This window comes from Phalacrocorax carbo, chromosome 11, assembly GCF_963921805.1.
Source record: "Phalacrocorax carbo chromosome 11, bPhaCar2.1, whole genome shotgun sequence".
NCBI classification, from domain to species: Eukaryota; Metazoa; Chordata; class Aves; order Suliformes; family Phalacrocoracidae; genus Phalacrocorax; species Phalacrocorax carbo.
In genome coordinates, this window is record NC_087523.1 from 23,081,435 (window position 1) to 23,095,604 (window position 14,170).

The 14,170-nt window shown below is 55.4% G+C and overlaps 1 protein-coding gene across 2 annotated transcripts in view; it reads left to right on the forward strand.

Annotated features, from left to right (window-relative positions):
• Positions 1–451: 451 nt before the first annotated feature.
• LOC104049896 (Krueppel-like factor 5) overlaps positions 452–14,170 on the forward strand; it is a 31,894-nt gene continuing 18,175 nt past the window's right edge. Inside the window, exon 1 of one of the 2 annotated variants that reach the window (XM_064463439.1) lies at positions 452–1,445. In XM_064463439.1, coding sequence (XP_064319509.1) covers positions 1,281–1,445 — 165 coding nt within the window. In that variant the 5' untranslated portion in view covers positions 452–1,280. The other variant, XM_064463440.1, reaches the window with a different exon arrangement.

Consider the following 14,170-nt stretch of genomic DNA (forward strand, 5'->3'; position numbering starts at 1 on the left):
AGCTCCCTTCCCTTTGGCCGGGGCTGGTAGAGCAGCCTTAGCCCCCCACCCACTCCACCCTATTTCTGTGGTCCCCAAGTCCCCTGAAGGCGCCGGGGATGTCCTGGGAGGGGGTGACAGCAGCAGCCCCCCTGCCTGGGCGCAACTTATGGGGGATCCTGCTCAGGAGGCACCAGAAAGTGGGGAAGGGAGGTCTCAGGGCTGATTTTGGGGTGGATGAGCACAGACGGGGAGAGAAGACCCTGCGACCGGCTTTTACTTAGCCTGACACAGCACAGCTCCTCGGGAAGGTGCTGGGGACGGCTGGGGCTGGATGCGTCCGGAGGAGAAATGGCTTCCCCCTACGCTCCGAAAGGCGACTTTTATTCCCCTGTTGCTCTGGCTTTTTACATTCCTTCCACCCCCCCACCCCCGAAAGAGAAACCCAAATGTAGTTGTGTGGATTTTCCATAGGAGCCGAGTTGGGAAGCCTTGTGCCCTCATATCTGCACTTTTTAAACTTTTCCTTTGTTGTTGTGTTGTTGTTGGTTTGTTTTTTTTCTCCCAAGGTTTATCCATTTTCCCCTTCATTTAATCTATGTATTTTCGATCCTTCCCTTTTTCTCCCCTGGGAATGAGAAGTGCGGGCAAGCAGGAGTCTAAAACTTAGTTTCTCGTGCAAAATTCAACCACTCATTGGGAATTGGCATTTTCTCATTAAAAAAAAAAAAAAGCCATTGCTTTTAAAAACTAAAATAAACCCCTTGTTTCAGCACAGGGGATTCAATGTGGGAGAGGGTTTCCCTGCTGTGGGTTGTTTCGGCCCTTCCCCAGCCCCTTAGGTGGGCTCCGGGGTTGGGGTGGCACCAGCGGGACCGAGTCCCTCCGTCCCGGCGAGAGCCGACGTGCCGGGCGCCGTGGCAGAGCGTGGCTGTCGGCGAGGCTCCTGGCCACCCGCTTGCTCCCGGCAGCCTTTTATCTGCCGGTGGCCCGGTGGAGCTGCCGGCGGGGCTGTCGGCGGGAGCCTGATTGGCTCGGCACGGCCTCGCCGCCGCTTCCAGGTTGGCGTTCCTCCTCCCGCAGCCCAGGTAAAGCCTTCCCGCGACCCGGCACCTGGCCTCCCAGGATTAGCAACTCGCTCCGGCTCGCCTCTGCCTTCAGGTTTTTTTTTTTTCCCTTTCCCCTCCCCTTCCTTCCCCCCCCCTTTTCTTTTTTTTCTTTCTTTTTTTTTTTTTTTGTATTATTTTAAAATAAGATTTGATTTTCCCCCCGGGGGAGAGGGCACGAGGGGCGCAGGAGGAATGAGCAGCGGGCTGGTGCTGCGCACCCCGCTCCCCGAGGACGCCTCGGCGTTTACGCCGCTGAAGCCCGTCACCATGTCGGGGGAACCCGGCGAAGACGCCCCCGTCTTTGAGGACATCAAACCCCCCGCCCGGCCCCTGGAAAACCCGCCCGACCTGGCGCAGGTAAGGCGGAGGCCAGCGGTTTGCCTTGGGGCAGCGGGAAGGGGCCAGCTTCGCCCGCTCAGGTGCGCGGAGCCTGCTAATGCCTCCTGCAAACACAAGCGTGGATTTTTTGACTTAATTCTGCTTTGTTTTGCTGCTCTTTGCTACAACACCTCCGTCGCTTTGTACGCTCCTGCTTCCCCCTCTGCTGGATTTTCTCTTGGGCGTGTTTGGTTTCTTTTTTTTCTTTTTTTTTTTTTTTTCTTTTTTTTCCCCTCCTGCCTTTCGTTGAAGCACCCTGTTGCCCGTTTTGGAGGAGAGCCTGGGTTTTGCTCGCTCCCCGGAGCCGGGGCTCGGTCCTTCTCCCCCGGTGCCGGCAGGTGAGGGGGTGCCGAGGGGCTCTGCGCCGCTGCCGGCTCGCTGGGAAAGACGTGGACGAGATCGCTGTGGCTGTGCATGGGGCGGGGGTGGGGGAGAAATGGGAGGTTATTTTTCTATTTTATTTTATTATATGTATATTTTACGCCGCCACAGCGGGGAAGGAATGCTCCTTGAAATTCCCCGTTGGCGTCCCCCCCGTGCGCGCCGGAGATAAAGACCCGGATAAGCGGCTTTGGGGCGTTGCTGCGCGCGCGCCCCTCTTGCACACGCGCCCCCTCTTGCACGCCCACCCCTGTCCTGGGCCATGGCAAAAGCACGTTGAAGCCTTGCTGCCCATCCCAGGCAAGGGGGACAAGGCTCCTCTCGCCAGTGTTTTGGGTGATGGACCCCTCGTCCCACCACAAAGAGCCTTCAGCCGCTCTTCCTGGTGGGAAAGGGGGTGAGCCAGGCCTGCCCCCACCCCACTGCCGTGGCCGCCCCGGAGAAACGGGGCGAGCTGGGGCGCGGGGTGACCGGCACCACCGGCGGCTAATGATTAACCCCGCGCCCCGTGTCCCCAGCGCCATTTTGATCGGGGCGGGAGGGTGGCTCCGGCCCCTCGCTCCACGGCCGCCCCGCAGGGACCCTCTCACCCTGGCTGCCGTTCCTTTGGGGACCCCCGGGAGGGCATCCCCATGGTTGGGCAGCTATGGCTCAGCATGGGGCAGGGGTTGGGGCTGTGTGGCCGCTTCCCCTCTCCCGGCGGCACTGGTGCCCCAAGGGCCAGTTTTGGGGCTCCGTTCTTCAGAGGGAGGTGGCGAGATGAAGGCAGCGTCTCCATTGCCGTGTTTCCACATGATGCCCTGGTGATTCGGCATCCACAGCGGCAGCGAGCGGTGGTCGCGGATGTGGGGGTCAAAATGGGGGGAGAAGGCCATGCAGCCCACTCCTCCTTCCCCTGCGGTGGTCCCGGCTCGGCGCCTCTCCCCATAACCCTGGGGCCGTCGGAGCCCCTGCCCCGCCGCGCCAGGTTTGGGTGGGTTATCCGAAGTTGGAGGGTCGGGTGGTGGCTCTTCAGAAAGGTGTGGGTTATCTCTGGGGCCCGTCCCAGGGCGGCAGCTCCCTGTTTGCCCTGGGGGGAGGACGAGGTTTGCTTTCTCTCCTGCTTCGTAACCCCGGCTGCGGGGTGGGATTAGGCAGCGGGGCTGGTGCCTGCCCCACACCTCGGCCGCGGCCATGGGGGCGGATGGGCAATGGTGCCTCCTGGCTTTGACCAGCCCCGTGCCACCTCTCGCCCTCCTCGTGGGGGATGTGGGGATGCCGAGCCCACCCATGGTTGGAAACACCTTCATCCCACAACACCATCCTCACTGCCCTTCAAAGGGCAGAGGGGTTTCTCACCCCGGTTTGGTCCCTGGGGCAGTGCTGCCCCACTGCCGGTTTGCTCCAGGGTGGAGGTAACCTCGGGGGCAGCTGATCAGAGATGTCACCCCTTTGCCGTAAGACCACCCTGCGTCCCTTTATGGACGATGGGGTCCCTGGGACGGAGGCTGGAAAGCTGCAGGGCTGGAGCTGAGCACCAGCTCACCCGTGCTCCGTGCATCACCCCGTCAGCCCCCAACAGCCACGTGGGGGCTTCTTTGCAAACCCCACCCAGGGTGAAGCGTTATGGGTGGCAAAACCCCGACAGCCCAGGGCTGGACCCCACATGTCCCAGGGAGGAGTTTTCCGTGTGTTGGCCCCCTTTCTCTTAACGAATGCCAAAGGCTGTGGCCTTTGTAGAGAGATGCTGAAGAAGCTGCCGTAGCTGGAGGGTGGAAAAGCTGGATGGCTCCACATCTGGGAAACCCTTTGCTCCAGGAGGGTGTTTATCAGAGCAGTTTGACAAGACTTATGGAAAGGGCTGTGACCTGTCAGAGCTCCAGCACCGGCTATCGCCCACAGGGCATCTCCCGCTGCTCCAGCTCTCCCAGCTTCTGTCTCGTTGATCTCCGGCAAAGAAAGGAGCAAACTCGAAGCTAATCTCTTTATCTTGGTGGTTGCAAAGTCCCCCCCTATCCTCCACCCCCCGCCTTCACCTCCACAAATCGCTTTTCAAACAAGAGTGGGAGGTGGGAGCTATTTGCTGTTGAAAATTTTATTCGATCCGAGTCAGGTGGAAATAGATCCTTTGTGGAGTTTACGATTAGTTTTTCTCATTTCTCTGCCTTTCCAGCCTCCCTGCCCTGAATTAAAAAAACAAACAGAAAAAGAAAAGAGGAGAGGAAAGGTCTTGTGAGAGAAAAGCACTTTTCCTTTCTGATTTGAGTCAGCTTGGCCAGAAAGAGAATTATCCCCTTTAAATCTCAAGAGGCCTATGCAAGAAGGAAGGTAAAAAATAACAAATGAAAGCAAAAGCAAAGCATGTCCAGAGAATCATTTCAGAAGCGGGACAGGCGTTGCCTTTGCGTGGCTGCCAGGTACCCCTGATGAGCAAGGGGGCTGGGGGAGCACCGGGGCTCATCCGCTGCTCCCACCTCGCTGCCCTTTGCTCTCCAGGGCTGATGAGCCAAAGCAGCTCCTGGACACCGTGTTGTTACCCAGGGCTGGGGAACCCTCCTGGGATCATCTGCCGCTTGTCAGATGAGTGGCTGTGTCCCTCTGGGCTGGGCCTGACCTCACGGTAGATGAGCTACCCCATTGCCAAGTCCTCAGATCCACCCCATCCCTCCTGGAGCCTCCGGTGGCTTTATGCCATGGCGTCCCTTGGGTGTAAGGGTGGTCCTCAGCGGTGCAAGCCCAATCCCTGCCCTCTTGCGAGAGCTGCCCCTGGGCAGAGAGCCGTGGTGATGGAAAGTGAGATGGTGAGAACAGACCTGGGTTTCCACGATCCTGGGTGTGTTTCTGGAAGGAAGATTTCCGGCATGGTTGGGAAGGAGATGGCACTTACCCTGCTCCCTGCCCAACACGAGCAGGACAGGAGCCGGCTCCTAACGGGCTTTCCTGCTGTCGCGAGGAGCATGAGGTGCTGGTGAGGGGTGGCCCATGCTGGTCTCCGTGACTGGGATTGCTACGGCTAAGGGGTGGGGGGAATGGGGGCTGACCGGGGTGTCAGCCCTGCCACCGCCTGCCGGGTGCAATGGCCTGTCCTCGAGGGCTCACGGAGGGCAGCGCCTGTCTCAATGGGTCGTACCGGCCATGAACTCGGAGCTGCTGCCTGATGTCGGGGGGTCACCTGGGACTGTGGCCGTGCTGAGTGAGGTCAGGACCTGGCGAAGAAGCTGCTGGGAAGAGAGATGGACAAAAGCCACAGCCTGTCCCCTGGTTTAACCCCTTGCCTGCCTGTATCAGGAGCCCCAGGGGCAGCTGTGTTGAGGCCGGTGGGCACCCCGTGAGGGCAGAGGCTGTCATGGGTGACAGGGAAGATCCTGGTGAGTGTGGCTGGGGAGAGCCCCATGCCAGCTTGTCCTTCATTGCCTCCCTTTCCTTGGGTGGCCTGTGCTGCTGGAAGATGAGAAATGGTAGCAAACGACTCCCCTCGTGCCCTCTAAGCCGGGTTCCTGCCCCACAGGCTGTTTCTTACCCCTGTGCTTGGTGCACCTCCCTTCCGCCCTGCCCGAGGGCCGGGAGGGGGCTCTCATAGGAACAAAACAGCTCCAGCATCTGGGAGGTGCTTGAACACATTAGAAGGTATCAGGATGGTGCTGTTCCCCCAGAGCTTTTCCTGGCGCTTCCGATCCTCGGTACCGTGAATGGCGTTTCCCAGACCCTTTCCATGGGGTGGACGTATGTGCTGTGGGGTTCCTCTGACTTTGTTCTGGCAGGGATTTTGCTTCTGCTATCACCGTAGAAGCTGGGCCAAGCATTTTTAGGTGTGCTCCAGATTTCTGGATGATGCAGGAGCTGTTTTAATCCTGCTCTGTCCCTGCAGGGCCCTGCATCTCATGGGTTTGGGCCCCCACATCCTTGCCATGAACGTGGCTGTGCTGGGGTGATGACTAGATGGTGGCTGTCTTGGACCAGGGATGGGCTTTCCTGCTCCCCGGTGGTCCGGCGTCTTGCACAGCCCGGTCGGAACCAGTGCCATGGTTCATAGAGGTGTGGTTTGCATCGGGCCCAGGAAGGAGCCCTGCTCTATTTATTCGTAGAGATGTAGAAGTCCACCACACAGCTGCCAAGGAGTGATTCATTTCCTTGGGCTGTCAGGAGTTGCATGAGACGAATGAATTCAGCTTTTCTGCAGGGAAAGGGGAGATGGTTGGACTTTTGCTCTGGGCCTGTAATGGGATGTTGACAGCGTGTTCTGGATGGGGGTAGCTGAGCCTGGGCATCTTTCTGCAGTTTGACGTCACTCCTTGGGCACTCAGAGAGGGCTGGAAGTATTGTGTCCTCCCCCAGGGTCCTCCCTGTGCCCAGCACACTCAGGAGAAGGTGGTCACACTGCTGAATGTGGCCCCAGGTGTGGGGACACCACAGACGTGAGCTCAACAGGGCACTGCTGGTTTTCAAAGCGGTGCCCGTGTTTGAGGACAGGCTTGGAGCTCACGGCGTTGTCATGCAAAGGCATTCCCCTGCCTACCTCTGCCTGACTGTGACCGTGCAAGGGGACCGTGCAGGCTTTGCACCGCCACGTGCCGGACAAGCCGTGATTCACAGCACTGGCAGGAGCCGTGTGCTGCCTTCACGCCACCAGCTGAGCGAGGAGCTGAGCTCAGGCCTCTGCCAGGATCCCACGCTTACAACTGTGCAAACAGGCGTGGAAATGGAGCAGGCTGGTGTGATCTGCTGATGATTTAGAGACTCAGTCCCTTCTTCCTCTGAGCTGCTCAGTCCATGTGCTTTTGTGGGCAGTGTGAAGTCACGGTGCCTCACTCCCTCTTGGGTGGCCGGGATGTTCTACCCTCTGGGATCCTCCTGGCTTTGCAGGAGGGTTCAAAAATGTCCATGCGTTCTGTAGAAGTGTGCAAAATGCTGTGCAAAATTCATTTTCAAAGGATGCCAGCAGCCTGTGCAGGCCTGAGGGGTGTGCAGAAACATCTTGGTGAGACAGAGATGTCAAGTGAAAGGCTGGGCAAGGAGAAACGGGCTCACTTGATCCCTCTCAGCACAAGTCAGGATGGTTGGTTGGCAGCTGGCGCGGCCGAGCTCTGCTTGGCCTCAGGCTAGAAGGATCTCAGGAGGGAGGGATCCTTTCAGGCTGTTTTCTTTGGGATCAGCCGAAGCCTGATGCTTTCAGGACCAGCCTGCAGATTTGCAAGTCAGACGGTCTTTCTGTCCGGCAGGTGTCTGCAGGGCCACGGGAAATTAAGCTGGAGTCCCCAGAAGGGATGAATTTGTCCCTCTACTTTTGCAGGAAGACCCTCGGGGACAGTCCCCAGGCAGGACACCTGCCTGCCGCAGCCCCGTGTCAGGGTGCTGGTGGTGGGCTCATTGCAGACCAGATCCTCTCGTCAGCGGGGAGCTTGCTACCGCGCCGCAGGCTTTGGGCAGAACCGGTGTTAGCAGTGAGCCAAAGGCCGGGCAATCTGGGGGATCTCAGCCACCGTGTTTGCTATTTTATTTTCACTTGATCCCCCCCAAAACCCACAGACTTCCCCGCCTGCGCGCGGGCGCGCACGCAGGCGCTGCTGGACGCAGACGAGGCGTAGGATGAAACGGCTTGGCTGAACTTTGAGCTCGTCGGAGCACAATGGCTTTGTCCGGGTGGTACAAAGGCTGATTGTTCTGCCTGGGGGAAGTTTGGCTCGGCAAGGTGGGGAGCGAGAGAAAGGGACAGCGCCGAGAAAGAAAAAGATTACAGGTGTGCTGTTCCTTTTCCTCCTGCGCAGCCCTCGCTGGAACCTGTTTTCCACTTGCCGACATGGGGGAGGTTGCAAATTAGCTAGAAAAGCATGTTGTTGGGTCAGGTTTTTTTTTTGTTGTTGTTTTTTTTTTTTGAACATTGAAAAGGCAGGTATTTAAGGGAGGAAATGAGCAGGGGACTCCAACTCCATAATAAATGCAACGGATTTCCCTTTATCGCTCTTCCTGAACGGTCTGTGGGAAGCAAACACAGTCATCTGAAATTACTCACGAAAGTCTAGGGTAGTGCATTTCTGGCCAGTGCATCATCAACTGTGAATTTCCCCCTCTCAAACCTGTTTGGTCAGCTACCTACGCTATTTTGTTCTCCTTCCCTGGTCCAGTGAGTTCTTTTATCTAACCCATCCACTGCAAATAATCACACTTACGACCATCTTGTTAGCTGAGCCCCTTGATTAGAATATTTGCTTTTCTTGTGCTCCATTGGTGAATTACGTGAGTGACAGGGTACAGTTGGTGGTTGGGGATTGGATAACTAATGTTTACAATTCAGATGTTCTCAGAACTTGAGCTAGCATGAAAACTCTCAAAAAAAAACCCCCATGGGCTGTTTACCACATCAAAGAGGTTCAGCCCCTTCCAAGCTCAGACTGAAACTCAAACAAAGAATCTTTCATTAAGTTCAGAAATGCTTGGAGAATTCTTTGAAAATTATTATTTTTTAATTTTTTTTTAATGTGATGGGGACCTTAAAGTTTCCACCAAGGACATGATTTGCAAGTATTAAAATGCATTTCATGACCTTGCTCTTTGTAGTATTTCCAGTACAAGCAGGAGGAGGGAATGGCAAGAAATTGGTCCCAGTATAGCTGGTCCGAAACCACCGGTACTTACCCCTTGCAGGAGAAAAGGATGTTATCCATCCGTTATCACGTCTATCACATCTAAGGCAATATATTCTATGAATCTGAACCCATCCTGGAGACGGCAGAGATATGTGAGTACCTGCTCATCTGCCAATCCAGCCCATCATTTTAATGCTGCTCAACTATAATTTTCCATTTTGCTGCTCCTCAAGGCCAGTTTAGGGAGCTGAACCCAGGGATGGCTGAATATATTCAAATGAGAATCCTCCTTGCAATGAACAGAAGGTTCGATGGTGTTCCCTGACATGTGGAGATGACCCAAGTTTGTTAAATTGAAGGGAAAAATTGGGGCATCTCCCCTTCCCAACTGATCATTCAAAATGTGGCTGTTTCAGAACATAACATTTTATTCTGAGAAATTTGCAACATTTGGTGTTTTGGTGGTTCGGCGTCGTGCTTTTGGGGAGAACTTGGAATCATTAGCTTGGCTGGCGGTTTGACATCACCTCTGGGACAGGACGAGTGTCACGGCCCCCGCGTTTCCCAGGGGCTGGCAAACCCCAGGCTCCAAAATGCTCTGGCTGGAGCTTCGCTGAGGCTCGGTGCCTCCTGTCAGTTGCCCGTTATTGGCCTGTGCCATAATCAGTCGCCTTCAATTAACAGCAATTGGCAATTTGCTTCTATATAGGGAAAATGTGGAAAGAGAGGGTTTAAGCTGAGGGAATGGATCGTGAGGAAACTCTTTAAGGACTTCTGCTCTCGGGCTAACAGAAGGACCCTCCGGGTGGCACAGATGCTGGGAAATACACAGGGTAGCATGCACGGCAGGAGGGGCTGCGGCAGGCGGACCTGCTCCTACGCCCACCTCGGTCCCTGAGCCTGGCACTATCTTCTTGGCCTTGGTGCTGTGCTCGGCGCTGCGCAAGCTTGGGAGAAAGAAGTTGGCCCAAAGACCTACTCGCTCAAACACGATGTTTTCACCTGCCTTAGGGTTTGTTTTGTTTTGTTTCGCTGACTGGTTTGGCGAGGAAGTTGAGGGCCACAGGGCCGGTGGGATTTGCTGTCCGCACATGAAACCTGACCTTGCTTTTCCCAGACGTGCTTGGGGTATTACTGGGTCTGCCTTGCGCGTTGTGCTGGGAAGAACAGGCTTTTTGGCCTGTTCTATTGCTTGCTGAATGCCAGGAGGACTTCACAAGCCCCAGCAAGCAGCAGATGACTCACTCCGCCTTTGTCAGACCCTGCCCTGGGAATGTGCTGCTTTTCTTCTGATCGGAGGAGGCAAGGTGATGAGTGCGAGCTTTTAGATGGTTTGAGTGAGGTGGACTGAATCCCACCCATAACCCAGCTGGGGAAGCTCCCTATGAGCTCTAACAGCCTCTCCCATGACACGCTCCGTTCAGGGCCTGCGGCACGGATGTGTAACCGGAGGGGAGCTGGAAGGCTCAAGGACAATCTCAGCATCCTATGGCCATGCAACAGCTAGAAACAGGTGGATAAATTTGTCCAGGTCATCCTGGGGAGTGGTGACATCTGAGAGCCTCCATCTTCTCAGATTCAGGGGAGAGGGTGTGCTGGAACAGAGGCTGCAACTGAGAAGGAGAAATGGAGCTGCAGGTGGGCCTGCTTCTGGTTGATGGTACTAGCAAGGGCTGAATGGCTAGCTGAATTCAACTTTGGATTGTATACATGCATAAACCAGGGGAACACTTGAGATCCTGCATGTTTCGGCTAGGGCTGAAGTAGCTCCAAACCTCCTGGTCTTCTAGGAGTTGAAATAACACTAGATTGCTTCACCTTTCCAGAAAAACCGTCCAAATGGCTGTATCGGCTCACACCAAAAGTCCACCCAGCTCAGCCTCCGGCCTCCAACAGTGGATGCCCAGTTAGCTTGATGGAAAACCTCCAGTTGGCTTTGATGGGCTTGACCCCAGCCTTTGCTGAGCAAGAGCAGCTCAGAAATAGAAAGCTGTGTAGGAAGGCATGACTCCCTTAAGTCCTCATGTCCTCCCCTCCCAGACTTTAAGAGAGCTGCCCTCCGGCCAGGGCAGAGCAGGGAGCAACGGGTGAGGAGGGAGGGCTGTCCCCGTTTCCCCACCTGCCTTCGGGCTCCATCCAGTGCCGAGGTTGTGCGTGGTAGGTCTGCAAAAGGCAAAATCAGAACGGAGATACTCTAACGTGAACCTGGGGCTCCCCACCCCAGTCTAGACCTGCCTGAAGCCAGATGGGCTGAATGGCCGCTGTGTTCGGTAGGGCCTAGAGATGGTGCAGCTGGGCCAGAGCTTTCTCCAAGCTCAGTTTCTCCAAGGCCTACCCTGTTAGTTATTTTTCAGTCCATTTATGGCTTTATTTTTGTGAAAGGTCTCTGCTTGCTCTCTTAAAGCCCACTGGCGCTTGGCTGCTCCAAACTGCTCCTCTTCCAGGCACTTGACCTTGGAGTTGGATGAGGGTGTTTTTTCCCAGTTTCTTTGGCCTTTGGGATTGCTGACCGTAGTGGCACGATTGCTGTGATAAATAACCAAGGTAGATTGCCTTTGAGTGAGTCTTTATCAGTTGTCGGAGGAAAGGAATAGCAAACAGAGTCAGCAAGTCTGCTGGAAATGTTGCTGCCTACTGGCTCAGCCAGAGGCCAGCCAACCTCCCAGCTGCCCACATCTGCCTTGGCCTCAAGGCTATTCATTGTTTCTGAGAGGTGATAATTACCTTGGGTAGTTCAAACACAAGGGCAGGAAAGAGTACCAGAACAGCCCTCCAGAGCAGCGTGGCTCAGGCCCTGGGCCACCCATGAGCTCCTGGCAGAAACCTGGAGAAAGGGTTTATCTTTGTGGCCTTGTCCTGCTCCAGGAGCAAGTGGCAAGATGTGAAAGCTTCAGGATGGAAAGCTGGTGGGATAGATCACCTCTGGCAGTCTTCTCCACAGCCTCCAGAGAGAGCTTGCACAGAAATTTCAGCTTTGGTGCTCACTTTCCAGGTAGCCAAAGGTAACGAAGATGAATCTTGCCCCACTGCACGTAATGCAGACACAGCTGAATCCTCCGAGGGCAGCACTAGTTTCTTGAAGCTGCTCCTAACCTCTTTGAGATAAAGCAAGCAGAGGGGTCCACCCGGGGCCTTCCGCAGCCCAGCACCCACCTACGTAAGCGCAGAGGTTGGCTCTGCTGCCTGCAACGGTGCTTTCTTATTTACAGCAGCTAAACATTTGGCCCTGTGTGCACTTGAAAGGAAGAGCCCTAGGGGTTTCTTTGCTAATCCCGTTTTGCAGAGAGTTCCAGAAGACTTGAGGAACAAACAGAAAATAACGTCGATAGAGGTCAATATCAAAACCAAATGATCAGAGAAACAAATATTTACTCAGGTCAATATTTAACTAGGAGACAATAAATGCTGATATTGAACCAAATCTGTATATAAATATGGTCTATTTATAACGTGTCCCTCCAAAGGGGCACTGCCAGGTACTTGCCATGGTTTTTGATTTATCATTATCCTCCCCATTGTTTGCTGATTCCCTTGGAGGCTGGAGTTTCGTGCAGGTGCATGTATGAGAAAGGAGCTGTACTGCGTAATCCCAAGGCCCGGACAACAGGCACAACCATTGTCCCACGCACGCCTGTGCTCGGGGGGGGTCCCTCACCCCGCGGCGGGGCTCCCCTTGCACCTGGAGCAGGTGCCCTGCCACTCCCCCATCCCTTGAACCCCCACGTCCCAGGGTTGTGCTGCTGGCTGACCTGCACGGGCGAAGCTGGCATTTTGCTTGCACCCCTCTCCCAAAAACTCTTTGCGTCGGTGACCAGCACAGCCTTGCAGCTGGGGCTGGCTGTGAGCAAGCTGAGACCCAGCTGGGGAAGGGGGAAGTGGGCTTGATGCCTCCCAGCATTGCAGAGCAGGATGGGGGGGCTGCGACCAGGCAGGGGCTAGCGAGGGCTCAAAGCTAGCAAGTACCGAAGAAACTCCCCCCCTGCCCCGAGCCTTTTCCCCCCCACTGCTCCCTCCGCCAACTTTACAAGCTCAGCGCCTGTTTAGCAAACATTGATTTCTCTCCTTGTTCTCTGCTGTTGCCCGTGTGGTGACAACATCTGATGTTTCTATGGCGGTTTGTTATTTATCAACTTCAGATTAGAAAGCGTTTAATCATGGGAAATACACGTCCCGCCTCCTGCCTCGACAGCCTGCCGTGCCTGGCGCTCTTCTAACGATGCTTGTGGTTAATCGCTGGCAAAATGGCATGGTTGGCTCAAGCGTCGTTTTTTTTTTCTGCGTCCTCCCAAGACATGTTTGTCTTGGATTCTGCGTGTATTGATCGATGTCCTGATAACACCTCACCCTGCCTTTGACGACATCTGAAAGAGGGAGAGAGGTCTCCGAGGCAGGAGATTCCTGCAGGATTTATGAAAATTGGCAGATGGTAGGGGCGGAAGACTGGTGTCAGCACCTATTAGCCACAGGAGAATCCACTCTGGGGGAAGGTGGGGGAAGCAGGGCTTCATTGTCTGCTTTCTTCACTGAGCCACTGGCTTGCAGGGCTGGGTTTTCACTGATTTCACAGTGCTGGGTGCTTCACAGCATACAGCTCTTTCCGAGGCTGCTGAGGTTTTGTTGCCCTCCAGGGACTTTCGGTCGCCAGGTCCTGGGTTTGGAAGTGCCGGTGCATGCTCCTGCTGGCCCAGTGACACAAACTGGTGTCCGATGGCCTTGTCTGGAGTGGACAAAGCGCTTGTTTAACCCCTTTCCTTGTCCTGCTTGGGTTTTTCGGCTTACTTTTCTCTGGCAAGTTGAAAAGACCCTCCTCCTTGGTCAGCAATAAATACTGTGACTTCAAGGGGAAAATACCACAGGAGTTCAGGGCTGTTACTGTATGAAAGGCTATTCTTATTGGCTTTCTTTTCCTGGCCACACCAGAGATCCCGGTTTGGACACCTCCAGACTCACAGAAGATTTGTGGATGGCTGCCTTGCCTGTGTTTCCCCTTTGCTCACTTTTTTGCCTGAGCTATGGCTCCTGTGTCGGCTGCTGAAGCCCTTGTCGATGCAGCTGGTGGAGTCTGGGGCACGCCTGCCTCCAGACCTTGTAGCTCATCCTCATCTCTGGTGGTTGCAATGATGGCATTGCTCGTGACTATAAGGGAAACTGGGAAGCTGAACCCACTAAAGACTTAGTGGCTCTTCAGCTAGGAGGCCCTGGAGGCTTTCTCCATCCAGCCACGGTGGGTATCTCTCTTGCAGTATTGAGATGAACTGAGCTGCCTGGCTATGTGATACGTCCTTCTCAAAAAAGGCAAGAAAATGGTTAATTCCCTGCCTGTGGCCGGCAGACAGGGAGGCAGGGATGGGCTGATCTTTCCAGGTCATTCCTGTCTCATGTGAGCCCACCGCAGTGTCCTCAGCTGCCCTCTCCGGAGCTGCCCCAGGCAGGGCTGCAGTCTGCCGCCAGGACTCTCTTGGGCTGGCCGAGGAGTCTGCAGAGAGCCGGCACCTTCGGGGGGCTTCCTCCTGGTGGGGCCCGCTTTGCCCTCAAGCGCTTCCTTTGTATTTGTGCCGCTTCCCATGGCAGGTCTGGAATGCAGCTGGCTGGCAAAGCAGGGGGGTTTCTTGGTCTCCTGGTGTGGCTGACCCCAAAATGAGGGATCTGGAAGGTGGACCACCGCTTGCAGGCTCAAGCACTACGTGCGAAGGAGCTTGCCTGAAGTATGCAGGTGCTCCTGAAGCTGTCTCTTCCCGCTGAAGGGGGTGATGGGACATA